Raw genomic sequence first — 25,105 nt, 5'->3', positions numbered from 1 at the left:
CAAGTCAAAACCTAAAAGAACAAATAGATTAAGTTTTGGATCAAACGTGTTAAGTTTCACAGGCGATCCAAAATTTAATTTAAAAAAACACATGGTAGCTAGGAAAAGGTTCAGACCTTTGTACAAAATTTTTGTACAGTGGAACCTCTAGGCTTTCCGATTAGCAACCAACAGATTAATATTTTTGTATAAATTTTCAAAGACTTGTTATACATTAGATAGAGATGGTAAGCAAGCTTTATGTAATTGGTTGAAACAAATCAAATTCCCAGATGAGTATGCCTCGAATATGGCTCGATGCGTGAATATGAACAGATTAAAGATGTTTGGAATGAAAAGTCATGACTGTCATGTATTCATGTAAAGACTTATTCCAATAGCTTTTCATGACTTACTTCCTCAAAATGTTTGGCAAGCACTCATAGAATTGAGTCTATATTTTAGAGATTTGACAGTGAGATGTATTATGATGGATAATATGCTTCAATTAGAAACAGACATTCCTCTCATACTATGTAAGCTAGAGCACATTTTTGATTCAATGGAACATCTACTAGTACATTTAGCATACGAGACACGAATAGTTGGTCCTGTGCATTACAGATGGATGTATCCATTCAAATGATTTTTAAGAAAATTAAAGAATAATGTTCATAACAAAGCAAGATTTGAGGGGTCAATTTGTAATGCTTATCTGATTGAAGAAGCATTCTTTTTTGCTCCTATTATTTTGCTGATAATGTGAAAATCAGACATCGTAAGTGTCCTAGAAATTCTGATGATACTCAGCCGATAGACCAATCTATGCTTTTTATTTTCAAGTTTCCTTGCAAGCTAATGGGAGCATTTGTTTCTAGATGGTTAACTCAACAAGAATATCATGCTGCAATAACATACATACTCTTAACTTGACTTCTTTAATCATTTATCCAATTTAAGTTGTTTCCCAATATCCAAATTTTCTTAAAATTATCTTATTTCCCAACTTATATGAATAACAACTACAAGTATAAAATCCATCAATTCGTGCAAGTGAGATAACTGAAAAGCTAGAGACGAAATTTGCATTATGGTTTCAAATCTATATAAGTTAGAGAATAATTTTAATTTCTTACATCTATATTAAATTATCTTAGGCTTATTTTATGTTATAACTATTATTATAGGTGTCTGATCGAAAAATATCTAATGTGCAAGATTCCAAGATAATCAATCTTGCATCTGGAACTCTCTGTAAGATAATAGTATACTCTGGCAACTATGTTAATGGCTTTAAATTTCATGTGACATAACAGGATTTACACAAACTAACTTTCAATTTGGGTGTTTGTGTGAAAGGAACAATCAACAACAATGATTTCTGAGTTTGATTATTATGGGAGACTTGAAGAAATCATAGAGGTTGAATATCATGTCTTACCCATCAAAAGATGTGTGTTATTTAAATATTCTTGGTATGATTAGACTCCAAATACAGGCACCAGAATACATCCAAACTATAATTTAGTTGAGATAAACGCAAACAAAAGCTTCAACAAGTAAGAATCTTTCATTTTTGCGGTACAAGCGGGGCAGGTTTTCTATCTTGAATATCCCATGAAGAGGAGAAGACCTAGTGAATGGTTAGCAGTTTGTCGAACAAAGCCTCGCTCTACCATAGAAATGTCGAACTCTATCGTAACCCAAAACCATGATGCATTTCAAAATGATACAGTGGAGATACATTCGGTAGATTCTCAGATTCAATCAATATCTCAATTACTTGTAGATGTTAATGTATCTTATGAGGAGATAGATAATGGAGAGATGTCTTAGAGTGAGGAACTTATTGAATTAACAGAGTCTAATGAGGAGGATCTACAAAATGTTAATGATTAAAATTCTAATTTCTCACTAGTTATACTCTATTATTCATTAATGTTAAGGTAAATTTCTATTTTAGATCTACATAATCTTTGTTATATAACTAGTCTTACTCATTAGTCATTATTATTTTTATGATTAAACCTAGTGTGGACGTATATGTGTTATATTGTAATTGTTCAGATATAAACATGTCTGACCCTGGTGGCCAAATTGTTCTGTGGATTATTGGGGGTTGGTAAGTATTCGTGTTATTAGTATTATTAACTGCATCTATTTGTATTAAAATATTTCTAATATTTTTATTTATTAATTACAATTTTACCTCAGATGGTCATAGAGTAGTTGCCTACATCACATCAAAATTTAAAGAGCGATTTAGCCCTGCTGGTACTACTTGGAAGCGAGTAGACCAAGAAATGAAGTAATTTTATTACGATGAGTTTTTTGTAAGTAATTTTAATTATCATTATTTTTTATGTGTTTTTTATAAAATTTGTGAACAAATTATTACAAAACAGATATACTTGGGAGACAAGGCACGAGGTAAAATTTTATGCCACTTGGAATGTAGCTTGTGTTAAACTCTACAAAGACATGCTATATAAAGCAAGACAAAAAGGAATAAAACCATCATATATATCTGAGGACATTTGGCATGCATGGTGAGCCATCTGGGCTACAGACAGATGGCAGGAAAATGCAATGACAGCTTGAGCCAATAGAAAGAGTGAACTAGCTGGCCCTAGTATCGGCACGATAAAGCATACCGCTGGATCCTGATCGATCGTCGAGCATGCCTTAGACTTGGTGAGTTTATAATTAAAAAATTCTATAAGAATTTTGTACTTGGATTATAAATGAATTATAATATTTAGAAATATTTACATTCTTTAATATTCAGGAAGAAGAGCTATAGTGACCTCTACTTGTTAGGAGATATTTACCAAGACACACAAGTCAAAAGATGACAACTTTATATAAGGTCGATCATCGACATTAAACGTAAGAATATACACTTGAATATATTTAACTATTAATAATGATGACCTATCATTTTAATAAATATTTGATAAAAATATTTTTTTTAATGTAAATAGGAATAAATTACTTCTAGGGTTGCACAGGCATCTCAGCCTAGTTTAGAGAGAGGTGAGGAGTGGACTTTATCTACTAACCAGATAAATGAAATTTATTATGATGTAGTGTTGACGTTCCTTAAGTGTACGGAGATGTCATAAGTAATAATAAAAGATATCGTATCCACAGGGACTGGAATAACCACTAAGGATGTCTCAACGCGAGTTAGCTAAACAACTAATCAATTGATTCACAAAGGCAAAGTGTAACTATGAAAAGTAAAACATAGAAATAAAAGAATAAGAAACAAGAATAAGAGCAATGATAAAGGGATATTCTAGGAGCTTTGGTTTCTTTGTAAGGATATTCAATGTAAATGATCTACCAAATCTTATTCCTCAATTGTCCGTCATTTGTAGAAGGTTGTCGGTTCTCTCTTACAATAGACAACCGGCCTAGGACTGAAATATATCTAAATGTGATCAATTAGGAATGAACCCTATGTTGTCCTTACACGGGCTTGCCTGTCACGTACGTCCCTCGGATAATCAACATAAGAATTCATCACTTCTCAACCTCATTAAGATATAAAGATTAATACATACAATCTATCATACCCTCTTGAATAACCTAATTTCCCCTTCAAGATTACCCCTCAAACATCCTTACACGGGCTTATTCCTGTCACGAATGTCCCTCGAAAAATCGAATGAGAAACAATCTCTACAAGATCCATAAGATATTCAAACATTCAACCAAGCATGGTAATTAGCTCCAAACACAACAATCCACACAAGATCAAATGGATACAAATAGGGCAAAATCATAGAAATAGGAAATTGGTAAATCCACAAGAGTTTTACATCAAATCTCTATTACAAATACTCCCTCCATCCTAGAACAAGAGGTCTACTCCATAAAATGAGGTAAGAAATCCGAAGAGAAGAAGATTATAAACATTCTTGATCCTAAATCCAAGAAAAGAGAGAAAGAAAGCTCATCTACGATGAAGAACGTCTTCGGATCCAATCCTCGATTCTGGAGTTGATGCCTTGAAGATCTCCCATTGAATTGATGCAAAATCCCTCCAAGATAGAGAATAATCACCCAAATCTTGCTCTCTCCCAAAGGGGAGAAGATCCCCTTTCAAATCTTGAAGAGGGCTTTATATAGAGGAGGGGTTTGGGTGCCACACGACCCCGAGACACGGCCATGTGAAGCTCACACGGCCTGCCCTACTCTCCTCTCTGCCAGGGTGACACGGCCGTGTGATGCTACACGGCCGTGGCATGCTCTGCCACTGCCCCCTTGCATGCCCGTGTAGATCTACACGGCCTGCACTACCTCCTGCTCTGGTACTCCTGCACGGCCGTGTAGATCTACACGACCTGCACTGCCTCCAGCTCTGTCAAGGTTACACGACCGTGTGGATTCACACAGCCATGCCATTCTTATCCTCTAGAAACATTGCATGGTCGTGTGTCTCACACGGCCGTGTGGAGCTCACACCCCCTTGCATGGCCCTTGCACACCCCTTTCATGGCTCTGCATGGATATGTCTAATTTCAACGTCTTTTACACAATCAATATGGGGTTTTCTCTAGTTGAAGTCTTCATCAAAGTTGTAGATCTTGAAGTTATCTACAAATTGGTATAAAAAACAGCCCAAAACTCCAACTGAACACAAAGTTATGACCATTTTACTTTTAGTCTGCAGTGCTGGAAATCTTACATGGCCTTCACACGGCCGTGTGACATTCACACGACCTTGACACGGCCGTGTGGGTGCCACACGGCCAGAACATGAAGAAAACTTATTTTTGTATGCCCGTGTCACTCTGGAAGCTCTAGACTTCATTTAAACTCTGTTTTTACTCCAAATCACCTCCTATCAATCAAAACAAGCAAAGAGTAGATCTCCGAACAAAATATAATGGAAGTATGACATTATAATGAAATAGGGTGCAATAAACATAGATTATGCTAATGAAATACAAGTAGATGTGCGTCCAAACATGCATAAAAGTGTATATAATCTATGCACATTATGTAATAGGTGGCAGGAAAAAGACCTCCACCCTCTACGATCTTGGGCCCCAGGTAAGAGTTGTATATGATCAGGAGATGGCTCCTAGGGCCAAGGGTCGTCCTAGCACATCATTTAGCCCATCCGGATCATCTGCTAGAGTAGATGCCTTAGAGTAAGAAAACATAGATTTGAAGACCTGACTCTTGAACATGGAGAGAGAATTTCAAGCAGAGTGGCAAGCCCGATTAGATCTTGCCAAATTGGGTGGGATATGCAGGCCTTCTTGGCTCAGATGAGTGCAACGTCATGTCGTTTTTCCTCTCAGGAGAATCAGGACCTTAATAACCCTCAGGACCCTAATAACCCCCTGATCAGTAGATTACCATAGGTGTCTTGACGTTACACTTTGTTGTTTTTTTTTGTTCACTAATAAAACTATCTCTAACACTGCATTATATCTTTTCAGGAACTTTGATATCTATTTTATACAATACCATCATCAGATATCCAAACTAGCATTCAGGTACGTAAATTAATTTTGTATTATTAAATTTAATATGTTATTCATAATTGTGTATTAATTTATCTTTTGTTTTATTAATAATCTATCGTATTAAGATTTCTGTGGGATTGATTACTACTAGCTAGTTTTAGATTGGATTTTCTCTACTAGGAGGTGTTGTATTGTGTTTTTAAATGTTCAGATATTGTAGTACAATACATTTAGATGGTTATTGATCTGTTTGGATATTTACTTTTGTTTTTTTATTGGATATTTAGTGTTGAGAGTTTGATAAAGCAAATGGGAGTTTATGGGTCTTAGTCAATTGACAAGAATTATATAAATCAAGAGAAATATACTAGTTTACAAACTTTACAAGACTTTAAACCTCAATTAACAACTTCAAAAGATGGATGCCCAAGATGCATGTGCAAGAGATTCAGATTGGAGGAAACAACAAGATGAACTTGAAAAAGACTTAAAGATGACGTAGAAGATGAAGCAGAAGGTAGTGAGGGAGGGCGGACTTAGTAAATACCACCATCAAGGATTCTTGGAGAATGACTTTGCGTGTGACTTGATCTTTGACCAAGAAAAATATGGAATCAAATTCAACACAAGCTTTGTTATCAAAACACTAACGAGAAACACTAATGAGATTTTAGACATGACAAGAGTATGAAAAATATTGGATAACTTGATAGATTTAGAATAAGTAGGTAAAATTGAATTGCTAATATGTGAAATTAAAATGTTCTTACCATCACAAACCATCACACGCTCAACACCACTAAAAGGAGTGGCAGAATCCAATATATTCAAATTAGGGGTAAAGTGGTGAGCTATTCTTGAATCCATATACCAATTAGGATCACCCATTATATCAGCTATAGCAATGAAACTAGACACAACATGGCTAGTGGCAGACAAAGCCATATCAATGGTAAAAAAATTATTGAAAGCCTTTGGTTGAGGAAGCATTGGTTGATAATAAAGATTTTATCTATGATAACAAATATTTGTAGTGTGTCCGAGTTTAAGACAAATTTGGCAAAGTGATTTTGAAACCTGAGTGATCTTAATTCTGTGGAGGTTTTCACTAGTTGTAAAATTGTATAGTTGGAGGCTAGCCGGGAAGACCATTTTGATATTGTCTTAGTTGAGGAGTGTTTGGAAAGGTTGTTGGTGTAGAAAATTGATACTGTCTTGGCAGAGAGTGATTTTTGGCCATGGACAAATGAGCTATATTAGTTTTAAAGAGCTCAAATGATTTGCATATTCTTGTCTTTTTAATTTATATTTATAGCTCAACAATAAGCTATGCACTTTTTCAATAAAGGGATAGTCACCACTATTTTGTATATAGAAGTCACAAAAGCATTGTAATTCTTCCCAAGGCCAGCCAAAAGATACAACAAATGATCACCGTAAGAAACAAATTCTCTAATAGAAGCAAGTGTGTTGGAAATATCTTTTAATTTCTAAATGTATTCCATTGCTGAGGGACCGTCTTTTTTCAGATTTTGCAACATACTTCTTAGTTCTTCCACATGAGCAATAACGAGGCAAAGTAAATTTGATCGAGAGCTAGATAATGTTAAGACCGTTGGCCGGTTAGAAGGGGGGTTGAATAGCCCTGCACAATTAAAAGAGGCGAACCCTTCTTGGACTTAAAAGAACACTTGCATAAAACAATTAAATGAACAGAAAAAAATGATCAGGCTCAGAGTTTTTACTTAGTTACAACCAGGGAGGTTGTTAATCCAAGGAAATGAATCGCAATACTTTCTCCTTCAGGTGGAGAAACCTCTTTATAACAATTTACGCACAAAAATGAAGAAGCTAAACAAAAAGGAAAGCGTGTACAAGTGTTGCTCAGTAGTTCTTGTTGTTTTCTAGCTTCTGGACTAAGGTTATATTTATAGCCTTGGCTAAAGCGCCTGCAAGCATTCTAAGGACCTAAAGAGTGATTTCGGCCATCCAGAATAGGGCTCACCCGAACCCAACTTCTGGCCTTCTCGAGCAACCTTCCGCTCTGACTTCTCGTCCCTCAGAAATGTCGCGCGCCTCCTTCTCGTCCGCCCACGTACTCTTCCGTAGCACCTCGTCCCTCAGACACACCGAGTCTGTCGGCTCTCTCCCGTGCCGTCCTTCTCACTAGCTGCGTCTTTTGCTCGACTTCTTGTGCTCCTAAGCTCCTGCACATTTAGACACAAGGTTAAACACAACAGGACCTAACTTAACTTGTTTAATCACATCAAAACTATCTTGGGGTACCAACAATCTCTCACTTTTTTAAGTGAGCAACCCAAGTTAAGTTTGGGTAAACTAACATAAACATAAAGGCAATTAAAGTAAAAAATAATAATTTTAATCTACCAATCTACCTCCCCTAGACTTAATCTTTTTCTTCTCTCCCTTTGATCACATAAAAAATAGGATACCAAGAAAAATCTAAGGGTAATTATAATTTTCAAATAATTTTAAAAAAACTTATCAAGTTTTAAAAATTCTGAAAATTATTTTGATATAAAAAAAATTTGCAATAATTTTAGAAACTTTAAGTGTTGCAAAAAAAAATGTTTAAGTAAGAAAAATTCAAGCAGAAAAATTTTCTAAGTTTAAAGATAAAAAAAATTTTATGCAACGTATAAAATAAATTTTGGTAAAGCAAAGTTTATAAAATAATTTAAAAATTTTAAGTTAAACAAATTAAAAAAATGAGAAATTTTTCTAAGTTAAACAAATTTGTAGAGAAAAATTTGAGAATTTTTCAAGTAAAAAAAATTGAGTAACTATTTAAAGAATTATCTCATTTTAATTTTAATGCTCTATCAATTAGTCAATTAAATATTTTATTTCAATATTTGGCTTCCAGGCTGTGGCGAGACACTAGCCCTTCTTGATTATTGGAGCAACAACCACTTTCTAGACAAAGTCTCATAAGAAAATTAAACGTCTAATGTATTCTCTAAAAGCCCTAAGTTCAATTAAACTTTTAATTAAGACAAGACTTTGGAACCCAGTAAAAGTTCCTTCTAACTGGGTTAAATAGGAATTTCTTAGGGACATATTTCTTTAAAATGTTTCTAATTTATCCTTTATGATATTTAAAATACCAGTTCAGGTTATATTTTCTAACACTTGTACTATATGTGCATGCATTATTTCTTAAGTTATTTATTTTTAGTTGCAAATTGTCATTTTTAGCTTTATTCTGTCAAGATCTTCTAATGGATAAGATTTTGCTAGACTTAACTTTAATTTCTTTTTCAGGTTTGCAACAATCTTTGGTTAATAATTTCATAAATTTAAATAATTTATCGAGAGGTAGATATTGTACCTGACTTACCTTGTCGATCTCGTTATCTGTAGCTCCCCTTGAACTGCTGCTTTCTTCTGATGCAACTCCCCCTTCATCGATGCTCTCGATTATCATTTCGGACGAGCTTGCTTCGTGTCCATCTTCTTGATGACTTGCCATTAATGTAAGTCTGGAGGAAGTCTCAACTTCCGATTTGGACGATGTTTCATCCCACGTCGCCTTTAAAGTCTTGTACTTGTTCGTTTGGACAGACTTCTTTCCTTTGTCCTTATCCTTGTTCCTTAACTTAGGGCAGTTGTCCTTAATGTACTCTTCTTCGTTGCAGTGGTAGCATCTGATTGTTTTTTTCTTTTTACTCTGCGGATGGTTAGTTTTTCTTGATTTAAATAACTTTTTAAAACGCCTTACCATCATTACCATTTCATCGTCGTCGAGAGAGGATTCTGACTCATGTTCGTCTCTTGTTGCCTTAAAGGTAATGTTGTGCTTCAGCTCCTTTGTACCTGCATATCTCGATTCATGCACTTCAAAAGTTGAAAATAATTCTTCTAAGGTAATAAATGCTAAGTCTTTAGAGATATAGAAGGCATCTATTAGTGATGCCTATTTTGTATTTCTAGGAAATACATTAAGAGCGTACCTTAGCGAATCTCGGTTGCTTACCTTTTCTCTGAGATTTGAAAGTCCGGTGATGAGCTCCTTAATCCTCGAGTGAAGGTGTGCGATAGTTTCGTCTTCTTCAAATCGTAGGTTGGTGAGTTGGTTGCGAAGTAAGTCCCATCTCACGAGCTTGGCTTCAGACGTCCCTTCGTGTAGCTCAAGGAACTTCTCCCAAAGCTTCTTTGCTGAGTTGTAGGTGCCGATCCGATTAACTTCTTGTGGCAGAAAGACACTCAGCAGATGGAACTCTGCTTTACCGTTTACCACGTAGTCAGCCTGTTCTTTCTTCGTCCATTGGTATTCTTCGTTACCCTCGGGTGCTACAAAATCGAAGTTCATTATTAAAAGTAATTTAAAGTCGGTTTTAAAGAATACATGCATTCTCTTTTTCCAGCTAGCAACTCCCCCTCGAACTTCAGTAGGTATATGCTTGGTCTGGCCATTGATTTGGTATTTCGATCGGCGGTTAGTCCTCCTGAAGCGTCCTGGCTCTGATACCACTTGTTAGGACCGTTGGCCGACTAGAAGGGGGGTTGAATAGCCCTACACAATTAAAAGAGACGAACCCTTCTCTGACTTAAAAGAACACTTGTATAAAATAATTAAATGAACAGAAAAAAAAACGAGGCTCAGAGTTTTTACTTGGTTACAATCGGGGAGGTTGTTAATCCAAGGAAATGAATCATACTACTTTCTCCTTCAAGCGGAGAAGCCTCTTTACAGCAATTTACGCACAAAAATGAAGAAGCTAAACAAAGAGGAAAGCGTGTACAACTGTTGCTTAGTAGTTCTTGTTGTTTTCTAGCTTCTGGACCAAGGCTGTATTTATAGCCTTGGTCAGGACGTCTGGAAGCATTCTAGGCGCCTGGAGTGGGATAGAATTCTATTCCTGACGCAACGGTCAGCATCCACGTCGAAGTGGATAAAAATGAGGTTCCGGGTGCCCAGACCCTAAAAGTCAATAGGGTTGACTTTTTTCGATCTGAGCCCTCTGCTCCGGTGCTGCTTGTCTCAGTCGGGGTCTTCTGCTCCGGTTCTGCTCGCTTGGGTGATTTCGGTCATCTTGAATAGGGCTCACCAAACCTAACTTGCGGCCTTCTTGAGCAACCTTCCGCTCCAGCTTCTCGTCCCTCGGAAACGCCGCACATCTCCTTCTTGTCCACCCGCGTACTCTTCCGCAGCACCTCGTCCCTAAGAGGCAACAAGCTCGTCGGTTCTCTCCGATACTGTCATTCTCGCTAGCTACGTCTTTTGCTAGACTTCCTGTGCTCCTAAGCTCTTGCACACTTAGACACAATATTAAATACAACAAGACCTAACTTAACTTATTTGATCATATCAAAATTATTTTGAGGTACCAACAGATAAATATCGTATGCTGTTGAATAACCAACTATTTGAGTTATGAGTCCTTCAATCAAGGATGAATAAATCCAACTCATTATCATACGATTGTAGCATTATCAAGAGGTATACTTAGTATTAACAATTAAAATGTTGAGATCTAGGAATTTGGAAGGGCAAGGATGAGTACGATCGATAAACTCCTCTAAGCCATTAGCAATCACTATATTCATAAGCTAATTCTTCTACATCAAATAGTTATTTTCGTCTAACTTGATAGAAAAGGGTTGATTCATGGAAGAAAGTGTTGGAAGGGGATTGAAATTAGATTGAACAATGAAAATCGATAGAGGACTAGAAGTAGGAGTTTCATGAACCATACCAAGATTTATCTAAGTGATTTATGGTGTTGGAGAAAAAATCATGGTTGTAGGTGGCGTAGTGTCTCTAATACCTTGAAAAGCTTATTGAAAGTTAAAAGGAGACGAAGTAGACGAAGGAGGCTCTAATACCTTGAAGAGTTTTTTGTAAGTTAAAAGGAGGCGAAGAAGATGAAGGAGGTGGAGTATCGAAAATGTATTCTTTTGATTAAGTGTTTCTAAAAGATGAAGTGTTTGCTCTCAATATTATTGTCAACTCGTTTATTTCAATATTAATATGGAAAAGGTAAATTATGATGATGAAAAATATAAGTGAATTAGGGGTGAATTAAAAAAATCTAAATATTGAGTGAGGAGCCACTCCACCTTTGAGAATAATGGGATTATTAAGTCTGATACTGAATTAAAAATGGTATGGGTCGTCGGTTACCAGTCCCAAAAAGGCGATGGGGAACCGAGAATATTGGATATTTTTTTTTAATTGACATTGTAGGTTCAACTTATCGATTCGGTCTAAGAAAATTTACCACCGATCCTCCGGATAAAAAAGATTTTACAAAAAGGGAAGTGATAGACTTCTCTGTGGACCTATTATTTTTTTCTCCCACCGGTAGGCCGGATGCGATTGTATGTGACCGATTCAAGGAAAATATCTTCGTCGGGCTCCTTGATAACCTCTCTCAACGTGCGAGGCGGCGTACCCTAAATCTTATATCACTATTTGTCGCCGTTCTATTCGTTCGATCTCCCCTCTCCTTCCTCCGTGCAAGGGAAGCCGAACCCCAAATTCATGTCAGGTTCCTACGGCTCAGGCGGACCCGATGACGCTTCGCAGCCTCCTCGCGGCGGCGGTTACGGACGAGGTCGAGGAGGCGGCGGCGGCGGGTACAATGGAAGCCAGGGGAATCGAGGTGTTGTACTCTCTTATCGACGCTCGGGTGTCGTTTTTTTTTTCTCGTCTACCTGATAGTGTTAGGATTCTCCAGATCTAGGGTTTGGGGTTTTGACTCGTCGTTTTGTATAGGTGGAGGTGGCGGGTACGATGGAGGTGGATATCAAGGTGGAGATCGTGGAAACCGGGGAGGTGGAGGTGGCCACAGAGGTGGTGGTCGTGGTGGTGGAGTTGGTCGGGAGGGGGATTGGCGCTGCCCTAACTCAAGGTAAGTTTATTTTTCTTTCCGAAGTTGAGTTATCTTCCTGTATTGTGATTCCCTTATTTGTCCTCTTTTTTGTGCAATAAGTTTACTTCCTGGTGCAGTTGCGGAAATCTGAACTTCGCACGAAGAGTGGAATGCAACAAATGTGGAGCTCCGTGTCCTGGCGGCGGCGTTGGTGGTGGTGGACGTGGTGGTGGTTATGGTGATAGTAACAGAGGTGATGGTGGTTATGGTGACAGTAACAGAGGAGGTGATGGTGGCAATGGTTACAATAGAGGTGGTGGTAATTATAATGATGGTCGAGGTGGTGGCCGTGACGGTTATAACAGTCGAGGTGGTGGATATTCTGGGGCTCGTGGTGGTCGAAGTGATTATGAAGGAAGAAGTGCAGATTTGGAGGGAAGAGGTGGTGACTATGGTGGAAGAGGTGGTTCTTTTAATGACAATAGTCGAGAAAGGGAGGATGGTGGTTATGGTCAAGTTGTGCCACCTCCTTCAGCTGGCTATGGTGGTCCTGGCGGTGCTGTTGGAAATTACCCTACTAATCCTTATGGTGCAAATAATGCTTATACTATTGATTCTGTTACACCTCCTAGCAGTTATGGTGGCCCCAATTCCTATCCTCCTTCGTACGGTGCACCCCCTCCAAATGCATATCCTAATGAAGGTTCTTTGGGTCGTGGTGGTCCACCATCTAGCTATGGCCCTCCAACATCCGGATATGGTGACCGTGGTAACCGTGGTCGTGCTGGTGGTGGTGCTCCTCCTCGCCACGGGGGTGGTGCATATGGTGCTGCTCCTACTGATGCTACTGGTCCGATCAAACAATGTGATGAAAGTTGTGGAGAATCTTGTGATAACTCAAGGATCTATATCTCAAACTTGCCTCCTGATGTGACTACAGATGAGCTACGTGACCTTTTTGGAGGGATTGGGCAGGTATTGGATATGCACATCTATTTATGTCAGATATACTAGCTATCACCTATTTGCTTTATTTATAGTGGTTAATTTACATCTGACTGATCGTCTGTTTATGGTAAAAAATATTGATGTGTTCATATTTCTTATATTCATATGATCATTTATTTATAGTTTACATAGTAAAATGAAATCTGAGCAGCCTAGCATTGGACTTAAACCTGGTGATTGAAAATCAGGATTATTCAAGTGCTTACCTTTTGGTTTAATTGCCTTGATGTGGTTAAGATTACTCACAAGATTATTTGCTTAAGGAATTAAGGTAAGAGCATATAATATTTTTCATTATCCATGAAACTGTAATTTATGATGGGAATTACCATTCTATAAGCTGAGATGGTATCTTTATTCTCTTTGGTAGACGTGCATATATCCATTATTAGAGTGATGGAAAAGCAGTGTTCTACTGTTATTAACTGCACCATTGTCTATTTGCAAGTACATGTAACTGATTTAGTTGTAATTGCATTGAGTAAATTCACTGTTCAGAAGGAAGTTTAATTTTTGAAGGCCATGGATTTATTTATTATAATATAGTTGTGTTATATGTACGGACTTGTAGCTTGATAATTGGTTATGCAACCAATTCCATAACAGACGTTAACTTGCCTGGAAATGATCTTGTGACGTTCCTTCTGCAGTTTAATTTTTGTTTATAATTACTTCTGTTCTTTAGTGACAAGGAGGAATGGCATTAGCATTGTTTGCAATCTCAGAAATTGCAAATCTTTCTGCTCTCTTTGTACATTGTTCTGAGTAAGAAAATATGCTTTAATGCCTTCTCCCCACTGGTTCTGATACAATCCCCTCAAAAAAAATTTCTTATTTGTTAATTGTCATCCTTTGTTAGGGTATCTGTGAATAGCCATCATATATTATATGCAACATTAATGCGTATTGTGCCCTTCACTGGGCATCATAATCTCTTATGTATTGATTCTATGAGTTCAGGCATACTATGCATTATATTCAAGAATTTTTGCATCGTGTAAAATATGTGGACTTGCATCTTCCCATATGGTTTGTTGTGCATCTGAGCCAATTTGATATCTGGCTATTTGAAGGAAGAGAATAAAAAGCAATCAACTACATGGAAGATTGGTCTAATGTGAATCTAAGTAGTTACCTCAATATTAAGTTACTCTTTTTGCAAGAGATGATTACACTTTGGTTGCAAAAGCATTGGGAACTATTTAGTTGTTTGATCAACAATGAGCCTAAATCAGTTGATCTTTTTCTGAAATAGGTTGACAATGTTACGCATGAATTAGCTGAGTACTCTATGATTTGCTTATGAGGAAATTTCAGATACCTATAGCTTATTAACATTTATCTATTTGGTGATGGACCTCCAGATATATTTAATGTGAAGTGTTTAGTCCTTGGGATCCATTCAGAATTCAGATTATACTTTGTTTTGTGTTCTTTTATCTGCCTATTGTTTGTGTATTCACTTGCATATGAGCAAGAATCAGCACTATAGGTTTCTTATTTTACATTCTTTAGGTGTTAACATTTCAACTCATAAATGCTGCTGATTATTCATGGGCGTCATGAACTTTGCACCTTTTTATGATTGAAGTACTGCCATTGACTCTTAATTTCTCTTAAAAGGGATATATTTTCTGATTGCTACCCCTCAATCTATGCCTATATTAGTCATCTTGCAAGAACCTATAATTAGCGTTTGATTACTTTTTGATTTCATTTTTTTTTCACCTCAATTTATACATCTTTTTTTGTCTGTATTTCTGATGTTTCCTTGATTCACAACATATTTAGACTTCAAATGAAATCTGCATGTTTCATTTCCCTATCCACCACCATTTTTTTGCCCTTTCACAACATAAGTAAAATAAGATCTGGTGCATTCATGATTCATTCTTCATTCTTCATCCACTGAGGCAATTATATGGTTAATGTTTCATACAATGGGCATTGGCTGTTTGATCCATTTCTTTCTTAAGGTCACCAAGTAGATAAAATTTGACATTCCTTGTCAATTTTTTGGCCAAATAGTGAGTTTGACAAAAAATCATTTTTAAAAAAAAATTGTGACAAAAAATTTGCTAGTTCAGCATATAAACTGAGAATTCTGAAGTACTTGTCATTTGATAGGTTGGCAGGATCAAGCAAAAACGAGGCTACAAAGATCAGTGGCCTTGGAATATAAAGATATATACAGATGAATCTGGAAACAACAAAGGAGATGCTGTACTCTCATATGAAGATCCTGCTGCTGCACATTCTGCTGGAGGCTTCTATAATAGTAAGCTATATAATTTGTATTATAGAACTTGACTGTTCTTCTGATGATTTTATTCATTGATATATTGTGAAACATTTTTTTAGACTATGACATGAGAGGATACAAGATTAATGTTGGAATGGCAGAGAAGACTGCACCCAAAGCACCCCCTTCATATGGCCATGGGTATTGAGCTTTAGTTTGATTTTCCCCTCCTTTTGATTTGAAGAAGTTAATTTTAATTCTTTAAAAGGCTTGAAATACTAGACTTGATATTCATTCTTATCATTAGTTGATTTCTTTCACATTTTTGAACACCAACTTGGCTCCATTTTTATTGGCATTACATTTTTTATGTATTGCGTTTAGAAAAGCTAGTGTGCCATAATGATAAATGTTATATGAATAACCTACTATTCTACGAACTAGTTATTCATCCTCTTGTTTGTTTCCATTTGATGTTGTGCGTTTTATTTTTAATAGAATCTAAGCACATTTTTTTTTTCTTCTACAAAGCTGATGCTGGGCAGGGCTAACGAAAAAGGGGAATTGAGAAGAAGGCAAGAAGAGAACCCGAAGAAAACAAAGAGAAATCCGCTGTTCTCTAGGTTTTACCAAAAATAGAAATCTTTATTCAATATGGAGGATTAATTCTCAAACAATTATACACGTGTTTATATAGACTTCCAACCATAAAACCCAAATAAAGAAAGAAATCCTAATATATGGATTATAAGTCTTATCTTGTAAAGAAAGGAAAAAAATTCTAAGGCCTAATTTGGGCACAGCGGTGGCTTTCTTGTGTTCTTTTTCTTTTTCCTTTTCTTTGACTTCTCAGTTGATTTCTTTTCGTCTAAAGAATCAGCTCCACTTGTATTAGTATTGCCCTTTTCCTTTTTTCTCTTTTTTTCCCTCTTTATTTCGTAACCAACGATTTTGTCAACAAGTTATTTCTTTCTTTGAAAGTTTATATCCTTGTTAATTTTTTCATCATCATACACAGACTTGTTAATCATCTCAGTCTCATTTTCCATGTTTTTCTCAATCAACAAATTTTCATGAATGATTAAAGTCTCAGGGCCATCATCATAAAATACCTCTTTGTCAAGGTCTTCTTGGGCATCGAAACTATCATTCTCCATAGCAATACCTAATAATTCCTCGAATGGAGTTTGAGGATAACCAAAAGGAAGAAAGTGATCTTTCATGTTTTTCTTTATCTTCTCCCAACCCTTATCTTGGTTTTGCCTTGTCAGTTTCATAAGCATCACAATTGCTTCTACCATTCCGATGCTAAACCCTTGAGTCGGATGGCAATCAACTTCATTTTCATCCGATCTGGAACTTGCTTATAGTCGAAGAATCGTTCCACTTTGTTGATCCAATCAATAAAATTTGGATATATGAATTCGAAATCCGAGATCTCCATGTCGATCCTCTCAACTACATACCTCACAATCTTTATGATTTCACGTTGCCACCGCTACACGCTAAGTTAAATCTGCAACTTGCCTTTGTAAATCTTCAATCACGTCTTGGCTGCTACGACCACGGTATGAGGTTTCCTCAGTCGGAACCTGTCTAGCATGACCATGAACACCACCATGAACCTTCCATTGGATCTGACGTTTGACTTCCTCAATTGGAGATTGTCAGCTCTGATACCAATTGACGTCAAGTAGGATAGCGATTGTCCTGCAGACCAAAAGGGGAATTGAGGAGAAAGCAAGAAGAGAACTCGAAGAAAATAAAGAGAAATTCGTCATTTTCTAGGTTTTACCAAAAATAGGAATCTTTATTCAATATGGAGGATTGATTCTCAAGCAAATATACACATGTTTATATAGACTCCAAACCTAAAAATCCAAATAAAGAAAGAAATTCTAATATATAGACTATAATTATTCTAAAAGAAAGGAACGGACTTATAATTATAAAAATCTCTAAATGAATTCAAAATAAAAAAAATATAAAAAGATATAAATTACCAAAAACTATCTAAAATATTTTAAAAAATACCTTAAATACTAAAAAGGTGAAAATTATCAAAAAATTATAATAAAAATCAATTGATCCTCCTGCATCATCAGATGTTGTTTAACCGTCTATAAAGATATATTTGGTATAAGAGGAGCCATTCTTTTATCCTGGAAAAATTGTCAAGACCCCCAAATAGTTTACTCTTAGGATTTACTACTAGCCTTGGCTCAAGATATTGTTAAGCATTCAATTGAAAAAAAGGATATGCCAATTTGTTGCTTGAATCCTTTCATAACTCGTTCTATAGTAAATATTGCACTATCTGTTACTGAGACTGAAATTTCCAAACCTTTAAACTGCTTTTTTAATGGAGTTATATTTTACAATGTGTCTGTTATATTGTCATCAGCTAATGTGAAGCCTTATTAATTTTCTGGACTGACTGTCAGTATCATAGGAAGACAACTAATCTTCTTAGTGGCTACTCTTAATGGCTGTTGTACTCTTAATGGCTGTTGTATCTATGAGGTATATGGTTGGGGTATCTTTGATGGGCTGGTTAGTCATTGGAAAAGTGTTGGTTATTCATACAATCACATATGCATTTGTCATCATTTTCATGTTATTTTGCCATATCATGCCAGGTTACTGGTTCAACTTACCTAACTTAGACATTTTTTAGAATAAACTTGATAGAAGATAATCAATGCATGGCCAAAATTTTGTAGACCGTGTTAGGCAGGATGCAGTCAAGGTTTAAAATCTCGACTTATGCTAAGGTTCCGGTCCCAGACCGGAATGATACAATTTCGATATTGTATCGTTTTGTGCCGATGCGGTTTCAGTATTATTTTATTTATATATAGTAATTATTAGATAAATATATTTATTGTGTATAATTTAAAAATAAGTTGTATATTGATTTTATACCAGTTCTCTATTATTGAACAATTTAATATTTTTAGAAAAAATAATTAAATATAGTTTTTTTTAAAAAGATTGATTTATCAATAATTCAAATTAAAATTGATACATTATTAATAAGTGACATGAATAAGATGGAAACATTAGTTCTTGTAACATTTTGTTTATGTTAACTCTATAGTTTTCTAACGTCCAGATTAAATAATCATAATTATATAAATTAATACAAAGATGTTATTTTATATATAATAATTATATAAATTAACTATTTATTCATTTAATTAATTATTAATTTAAATAATATATATTTAAAATAGTAAAAAAATATTAGAATATCAATTAAACATTAAAATAGTAAAAAAAATACAAAATAATTTTAAAAAATATCAGAATATAAATTTGAGTTTTTTATTATTATTTTCTAAATTGTTTAAATTTTTTATTTTTTTAAATTTTTAAATAAAATTTAAAAGTAAAAACTATTTCAGAATGTTAATTATTATTATTTTTAAAATTTTAAATATATTTTTTATATTTTATTGTGATAATTTAATTAGGGTTTATGAAAGCCTCTTTAAACTATCATACTTAGACATGAGTTAAATTATTTAAATCTCAATATTAATTTTGAATAGGGACGCGTAGGCGCCCACATCGCCCTGTGATGCCTCCTGCGATGCCGGAGTCCTGCGACACCTCTGGCGGCGCCGGAGGCCTCCTGCAACGCTAGAAGCATCCGGCGACGCCTTTGGGATGTGCACGCGTGACGCACTTGAAATGGCTGCGATTGCGATGACGGTTTCACTCCCTAGGAGGAACGGTAAAAACAGTTTGTGCCATCTAGTATGGAATGGAATTTCAATCGCTGGATGCAATAGACCAATTTCTAATTCTATTGATCTACAAGTCAACTAATTTTTGTTGATTTTTTTTCTGTAATTAGTATATAAAGTAGTAAGATACTTGAAAATTTATAATATTCTAGTTAAAATTTTTCATGGGCATCCCGCATCTCGACTTGAAAGGATAACATAAATGTATAACTAGGTAACAGTGAACAATTTGAAAGATTCATAGAAATGCAATGGAAATGCAGTGGAAGAATAACTCAGTCATAGTGGGGTTGTAGTGAAAGGAATAGGGGACGAGCGGACAGTCTAGAACATGGGAGAAGGCCGATGGGTTTTATGGTGGAGGTAGTTGAAATTAGGGTTATCTTTAGTAAGTGAACCAAATCCCAAAAGCTACTTTTTCCCCACCAATATGCCTGGACCAACCAGACTGCCTTTTGTATGACCCTCTTCATATGGTTAATTTGGACCAGTTTCTGCCAAGGTGAGGTGGATGCTACTCGAAACATTCCAGCTCGCTGCCACCTAGGCCTCTTTTTGAAACATTTGCTACTGTCTTTTGAATTTATGGAAGCAACATCTCATGTTCTATGACAAATAACTGCCCATGTTACGTACTTTGACACTTTTGACAATTATGAATGTCATTTCTAATAGCTCGTCAATAATATGCATTTTGATGTACTGGCAAAATTTACATACTTGTGCAAATATCATTGTCTGTGATTATCTTCAGCTGCAATTGTCTGAAATTTGTGTTAAAATAGCTGAGTTTTGTGGTTCATTCCTTTTTTTTTTCTTGTGCACAAGCAGTGGTGGCAGAGGGGGCTATGGTGGAGGAGATAGGCGCAGAGACAATCATTATGATGGTGGCGGACCCGATAGGCATCATTACAGCGGCCAGCGATCTCGACCATATTAGGCTGAGCTATGTGTAGTACTGAGAATGTCTACTGAGTTCTCTTTCTAATGATAGTCACTTTGTACTCTAAATCGGACTGTAAGGTAGGTTGTTCTAATCCTCTAAACAGGGAACTTTTATTTTGAGAATTGTGTGGGTTCTGAAGTTGTTTGATCCTAATGTTTACTTTGTACTGTGTGAATGTTTTTTTATAGATGCATGTGGAATTAATCTCCAAACTGCTGCTAGATATGAAAATTACAGGTGAGTCCTGCTTTTTTAATGTGCTGCATTTTATTTTTTTGCCTCGCATCATGATGTACTGATGGTTTTCAGTGATGAGATTGAGCATGCATCAACGTGAAGGTTGTGGACCAAGCTTGTCCTTTGCATAGAAAGAATTAAAGACATTGATCCCGCTTGGATTTATATGAGCACGTGTCACTAGTGTGTTTTATTTGCAATGCCTGATCTTATTTTTTTGCTTCAGTAAGTTGACTGTTAGGTTAGTTTTGTTTGGATATATTTGTTTTAAGTTTCTTGACAAGTCTAAGTTGTGTTTTACAGAAAATTCATTAATGCCTGCATTGAACATTACTAATTGCAGCTTTTATTACTGATGGGTACATGTATAGCGTTTCTTTACCTATCTTCTCTTCTTTTGTTTATGATTCTGGGATTTCTCCCCGTTCAACCAGCCTATTGTTTTGATCTCGTAACTGAAATTACTTTGAGCTAAACTAACATAAAATTGTCTCGGGGCTAAAACAATTTTGGTCCAATTTCGGAATCCATAACTTTCTCAATGTCTTGGGTTTTTATAGAGAATACTGACCCACAAGAGGTTTTGTTCAACTGCTTGCGTTTTTCTTTATGCCACAGTTAACTTGCGATCTTATATAATGAAAATCAATCAATGTGGACTGATTTATCTAGGTGCATGATAAAAAAATTATTATGTAGCCTTTGAATATTTTGTATTTATTTATAGAATTTATTTTTCTTGAGCACACACCGTTATTATATATGTTAGGAAACTCTAATTTTGGTAGTTCGTATTCCAATTCGTCTGCAGTTTGTGATAGTATCATGAAACATTAGTTATTGCACTCTTGCTATCTTTAGCTCTGTTGCAAAGAATCAATTTTGTCATACAAGGGCATCAAAAGATCCACAGCGGATCCTTCTTTATTGTACTTTTCAATTAATTTTTTTATTTATTATTCAATTTCAAGTTTTTTAATTAAAAACAAAATGAAAATAATGTTTTCCATTTTTGTTGATTATAAATGAAAATACCTTATATACTCATTTTCTTTTGAACGAATGCTTACCTAAGGTAAAAATCTAAAGGTAATTTCAATGGTCAAATGAAAGAAATATATAAAATATTAAAGCTAAATGACAAGGCTGAGATGATGCCGGTGACTAATGCGAATATTCATCTCTTATGAATGAATTATGATCTCTTTAAAAACCAATCCATTACTTGTTCACAGAATTTACACTACCAATGTTTTGGAAGTCAAACCAGGAGCTAGTGACGTAGTTGCCGTCATTTGTAGCCCCTGGTCGGATTTTAAAACACATCACACTATTCAAGAAGCCAAGTATCATTCCTTCAATATTTATATTCCCCAATTACTCATCCTCGGTGGGTGCAAGCCAATCGTCGAGCTTGAACACCCCAGAATCAAACTCCATGCCCAAGGAGCCACCATGGCGTGAAACAGAATCAGCCATTAGCGACGCAGGGCTGCTGCCTTCAGTCGTTAATGGTGCCAAGTCGGTGAAGAGTGGACGATGCAGCGTGGAAGAACTGCCAGTGGAGTGATTGCTTATCACCTCCTCGTCACGAGATTTGTGGATGCAAGTGTGCTCCCCTATGTAGGTGATGGCGAAGACGGAGTCGTCCTCCTCAGTTTTCTGCACGTGCCTCGTGACCCGACAGCCTCGGTCATGCTTGTGGATGCATCTATAGTAGCTCCTTCAAAACAAAAATAATATATATTAATCAAACAAACAATTATATAAACAAAAGATATGTATTAATGTACATATATTAAATTAAATAAGGATATATATATAAATATAATGATGAGAGTGAAGATAATAAAATTATATCAAGGATAAATCTTTTTCTATATTTTTACATTAATCTTTGTAGATGATATTATTTTAATAATGAGACAAGTGAAAGAGTAAATGTTAAATTAGAATAATAGTGGAAGACACTAAAATTAAAAGATTTTAAGCTTAGTAGAGTAAAGACAAAATCTATAAAATTTAAGTTTAGTAATATTAGACGTAATGAGATAATTGTTAAAACGGAGATGATAAATTATCTAGAACTGAGAGCTTTAAGTATTTAAGAATATTTTTGTAAAATAATGGATGATTGAAAGAGAGTATAACCAAAATGTTTGAAATGGAAGAGAGTGTTGAGTCTTTTATGTGATTGTAAAGTATCTCTAAACTTAAAAAGGAAGTTTTGCGAAATAGCCGTTAGACCTGTTATATTATATGACATTGAATGTTGGGTTATGATCTAAGCATATTGAACAAAAGATGAAAATTGTAAAGATGAAGATGTTAAGGTGGATATGTGGACATACGAAAAAAATCAGAATTGTATCTATTAAGAGAAAACTCCAAGAGACATTTAAAATTATATGAATATATACTTAGATACTACTTAAATATTTCAATCAAGAGGAAAATTTAAAAGAATTTGGTAATTATAATAAAATAAAATAAAATTTATTTAAGTATAGATGAAATAGTAAAAAATAAAGTTTATATAGTTCATCGTGTTTAATGGGATAAAATTTGACTATTTATAAAACAAGTCTTATTTATTAATAGAATAAAATAAAGTAAAATAAAAACTTTTACCTTGAATGTTTTGTTCCATATATGTCCTTTTGGCCATATTTGCGCCAGATGTGACCATCTTCTATTGTGGTGGACAGTATTGTTCTACATGAATAAGGATATGCTCTGAAAAAAAAAACACAGAAAGAAAAAGTTTTATATATAGAAATGTACTTTACAATAAATAATTACTAAAAATTATCATACATCAATAAAAACATTCAAAAATTATCATAGACTACCAGCAGAATTCGGTTTTGACGTTTAGTTCTAATTGTGATTTTTATGATCGATCCTTACAAAATTTTCATGAAATAAGAATTCATATCTTTAATATTAAAAAATGACTACCTTCCGAGTGTTGCCATGTGTCTGTGCTTCATGCGTCACTCCAATTATTGAGTTCTCTTTAAGGGCCCATTCACGATGGATCAAATCAATAGGTCTAATTTACACATGGGGACCTATATATATTCAATAACATTTTTCATAAACTAATAAATGACACACATTCCTATCGCAGAACAAATGTAAAAAAATAAAAATTTAAATCTCAATAATGTGATGTTTTGAGATATCTCATGATCCAAAGACTAATAAGAAAAAGGAAAAAAAACAAAGAGAGAATGTTTAGATTATAAAAAAAAAATCACACCCTCTCAATTTTTTATCTTCTATTTTGGGCAATATTTTTTTAGAGTTTCATATTGCCTTCAAAAATATTCATCGTTTTTTCATGCGGTATCTTTCTTCACTTGTATAGTCAAAAAGTAACAGCAAAGGAAGAAGGATCTATTTTGAAAAAGAAAGTAGATTAAGAGATGAATTGAAAATGATGAATATATAAAAAAAGTTATTTAAGAATAAATGACAAATTTAAAAAAGAAAGTTCCGTGCATGAAACTCCAGTCGATGTAAGGTCGACATCCTAATTTATAAAAGATTGTTTTTTATATTTAAATTCGTGATCATTAAATTACACTGTAATAATTTTATGGTTGCACTTTACTTTCGGAATATTTTGTAAAAACTAAAGATGATTTTTTTTGTGTGTGTGTTTGCTGAATATATAGAAAAACTAGCATGACATTAAAAAAAATCAAAAAAAAAAAAAATCTACCTTGTCTGGCAATTGATTTTTCGAGGAGTATGGAGCTTCCTCTCTCTCCTTCCCAGATCACTTCTCCGTTCATCGGAGCATGGCCGGAAGTCTGCATCTGGAACAGGCCGCGGCGGCTGATCGGTAGTCTCCTCCCTCTCCAGCTCCAGATAAGACAGAGCTCTGGTGAAGCACCCGACGACGTCGACCAGCAACTCCGCCGCCAACTGGTTCTCCGGCGACGACAGCAAGTCCTTGAGCAGCGACAGCAGCCGAAATGCTTGTTTCTTCCCTCTGGTCAACTCCTCCATTGTTGCTGCCTTCATGCTGCTGCCCTTCCTCAGCGAGCTTTTGCTCCCTCGCTCATCGTCCCACTTCATCCTCTCCTTCTATCAAGCTCTCCCCGTCAAAGTCTATCCCGAGTTTAAATAGTTGATTAGACAAGAGAACCAACATGACCGAAATATTCAGGACCATACAAAAAAATTAACAAAAGAAGAAGGAAAAAAAGTTTTAAAAAACTCCATGATTTAGGGATGCATGCTAGAGACAGTTAAAACAGGGTCCATAATTATCTCATTGCATGTGAAGACAATGCTTTCGTAGCAAATCTTTTTAGTTGATTAGATTAAAGAAGCTTTTCTCTAAAGCAAAAGCTAGCCTTGCTTGGTCGCCTTTTCCACTCCACTTGTCATTTAAAACTAGTTTTTGTACTCCTCCTCATGGCATCGCTATTGCTCGGACAATATGTTGGCGATTGATTAGCCACTTAATTAATCAATCCATGAGGCTTAATTCCATTAATCACCAACTCACAAATAAAGTCTCTTAGGTCTTTGGGCCAGCCGATGTGTCTCCATTGTAAAAGTGGAGTCCAGCAGTAGCATATGAGAGTATTTGGATAGAA

The 25,105-nt window shown here is 35.4% G+C and overlaps 2 protein-coding genes across 4 annotated transcripts; one reads left to right on the top strand and one right to left on the bottom strand.

The window, feature by feature from the left end:
• Positions 1-11,791: 11,791 nt before the first annotated feature.
• Positions 11,792-20,841, top strand: LOC122026975 (transcription initiation factor TFIID subunit 15b-like). Of its 3 annotated transcripts, none has more exons than XM_042585742.1 (8): positions 11,792-12,094; positions 12,208-12,343; positions 12,442-13,279; positions 15,440-15,590; positions 15,674-15,755; positions 20,135-20,329; positions 20,441-20,489; positions 20,562-20,841. In XM_042585742.1, exons 1-6 carry the CDS (start codon positions 11,974-11,976, stop codon positions 20,244-20,246), a joined length of 1,440 nt encoding a protein of 479 aa, XP_042441676.1. In that variant the 5' UTR covers positions 11,792-11,973; the 3' UTR covers positions 20,247-20,329; positions 20,441-20,489; positions 20,562-20,841. The 3 variants fall into 3 exon arrangements, with proteins under 3 accessions (XP_042441676.1, XP_042441677.1, XP_042441678.1); XM_042585744.1 differs by having other exon boundaries at positions 11,794-12,094; positions 20,138-20,329; XM_042585743.1 differs by lacking the exons at positions 20,441-20,489; positions 20,562-20,841 and having other exon boundaries at positions 20,135-20,437.
• Positions 20,842-21,687: 846 nt separating this feature from the next.
• LOC122027225 (probable WRKY transcription factor 70) lies at positions 21,688-24,723 on the bottom strand. Its single transcript, XM_042586151.1, has 3 exons — positions 24,220-24,723; positions 23,121-23,225; positions 21,688-22,212 (listed from the first exon to the last, which is right to left on the bottom strand). The coding sequence occupies exons 1-3, from the start codon at positions 24,576-24,578 to the stop codon at positions 21,867-21,869; spliced, it is 810 nt and encodes a 269-aa protein (XP_042442085.1). The 5' UTR covers positions 24,579-24,723; the 3' UTR covers positions 21,688-21,866.
• Positions 24,724-25,105: the final 382 nt, after the last annotated feature.

Source organism: Zingiber officinale, chromosome 10A (genome assembly GCF_018446385.1).
Source record: "Zingiber officinale cultivar Zhangliang chromosome 10A, Zo_v1.1, whole genome shotgun sequence".
NCBI classification, from domain to species: domain Eukaryota; kingdom Viridiplantae; phylum Streptophyta; class Magnoliopsida; order Zingiberales; family Zingiberaceae; genus Zingiber; species Zingiber officinale.
The sequence above is the reverse complement of the archived record's forward strand: the minus strand, read 5'-3'. Positions and strand labels throughout refer to the sequence as shown.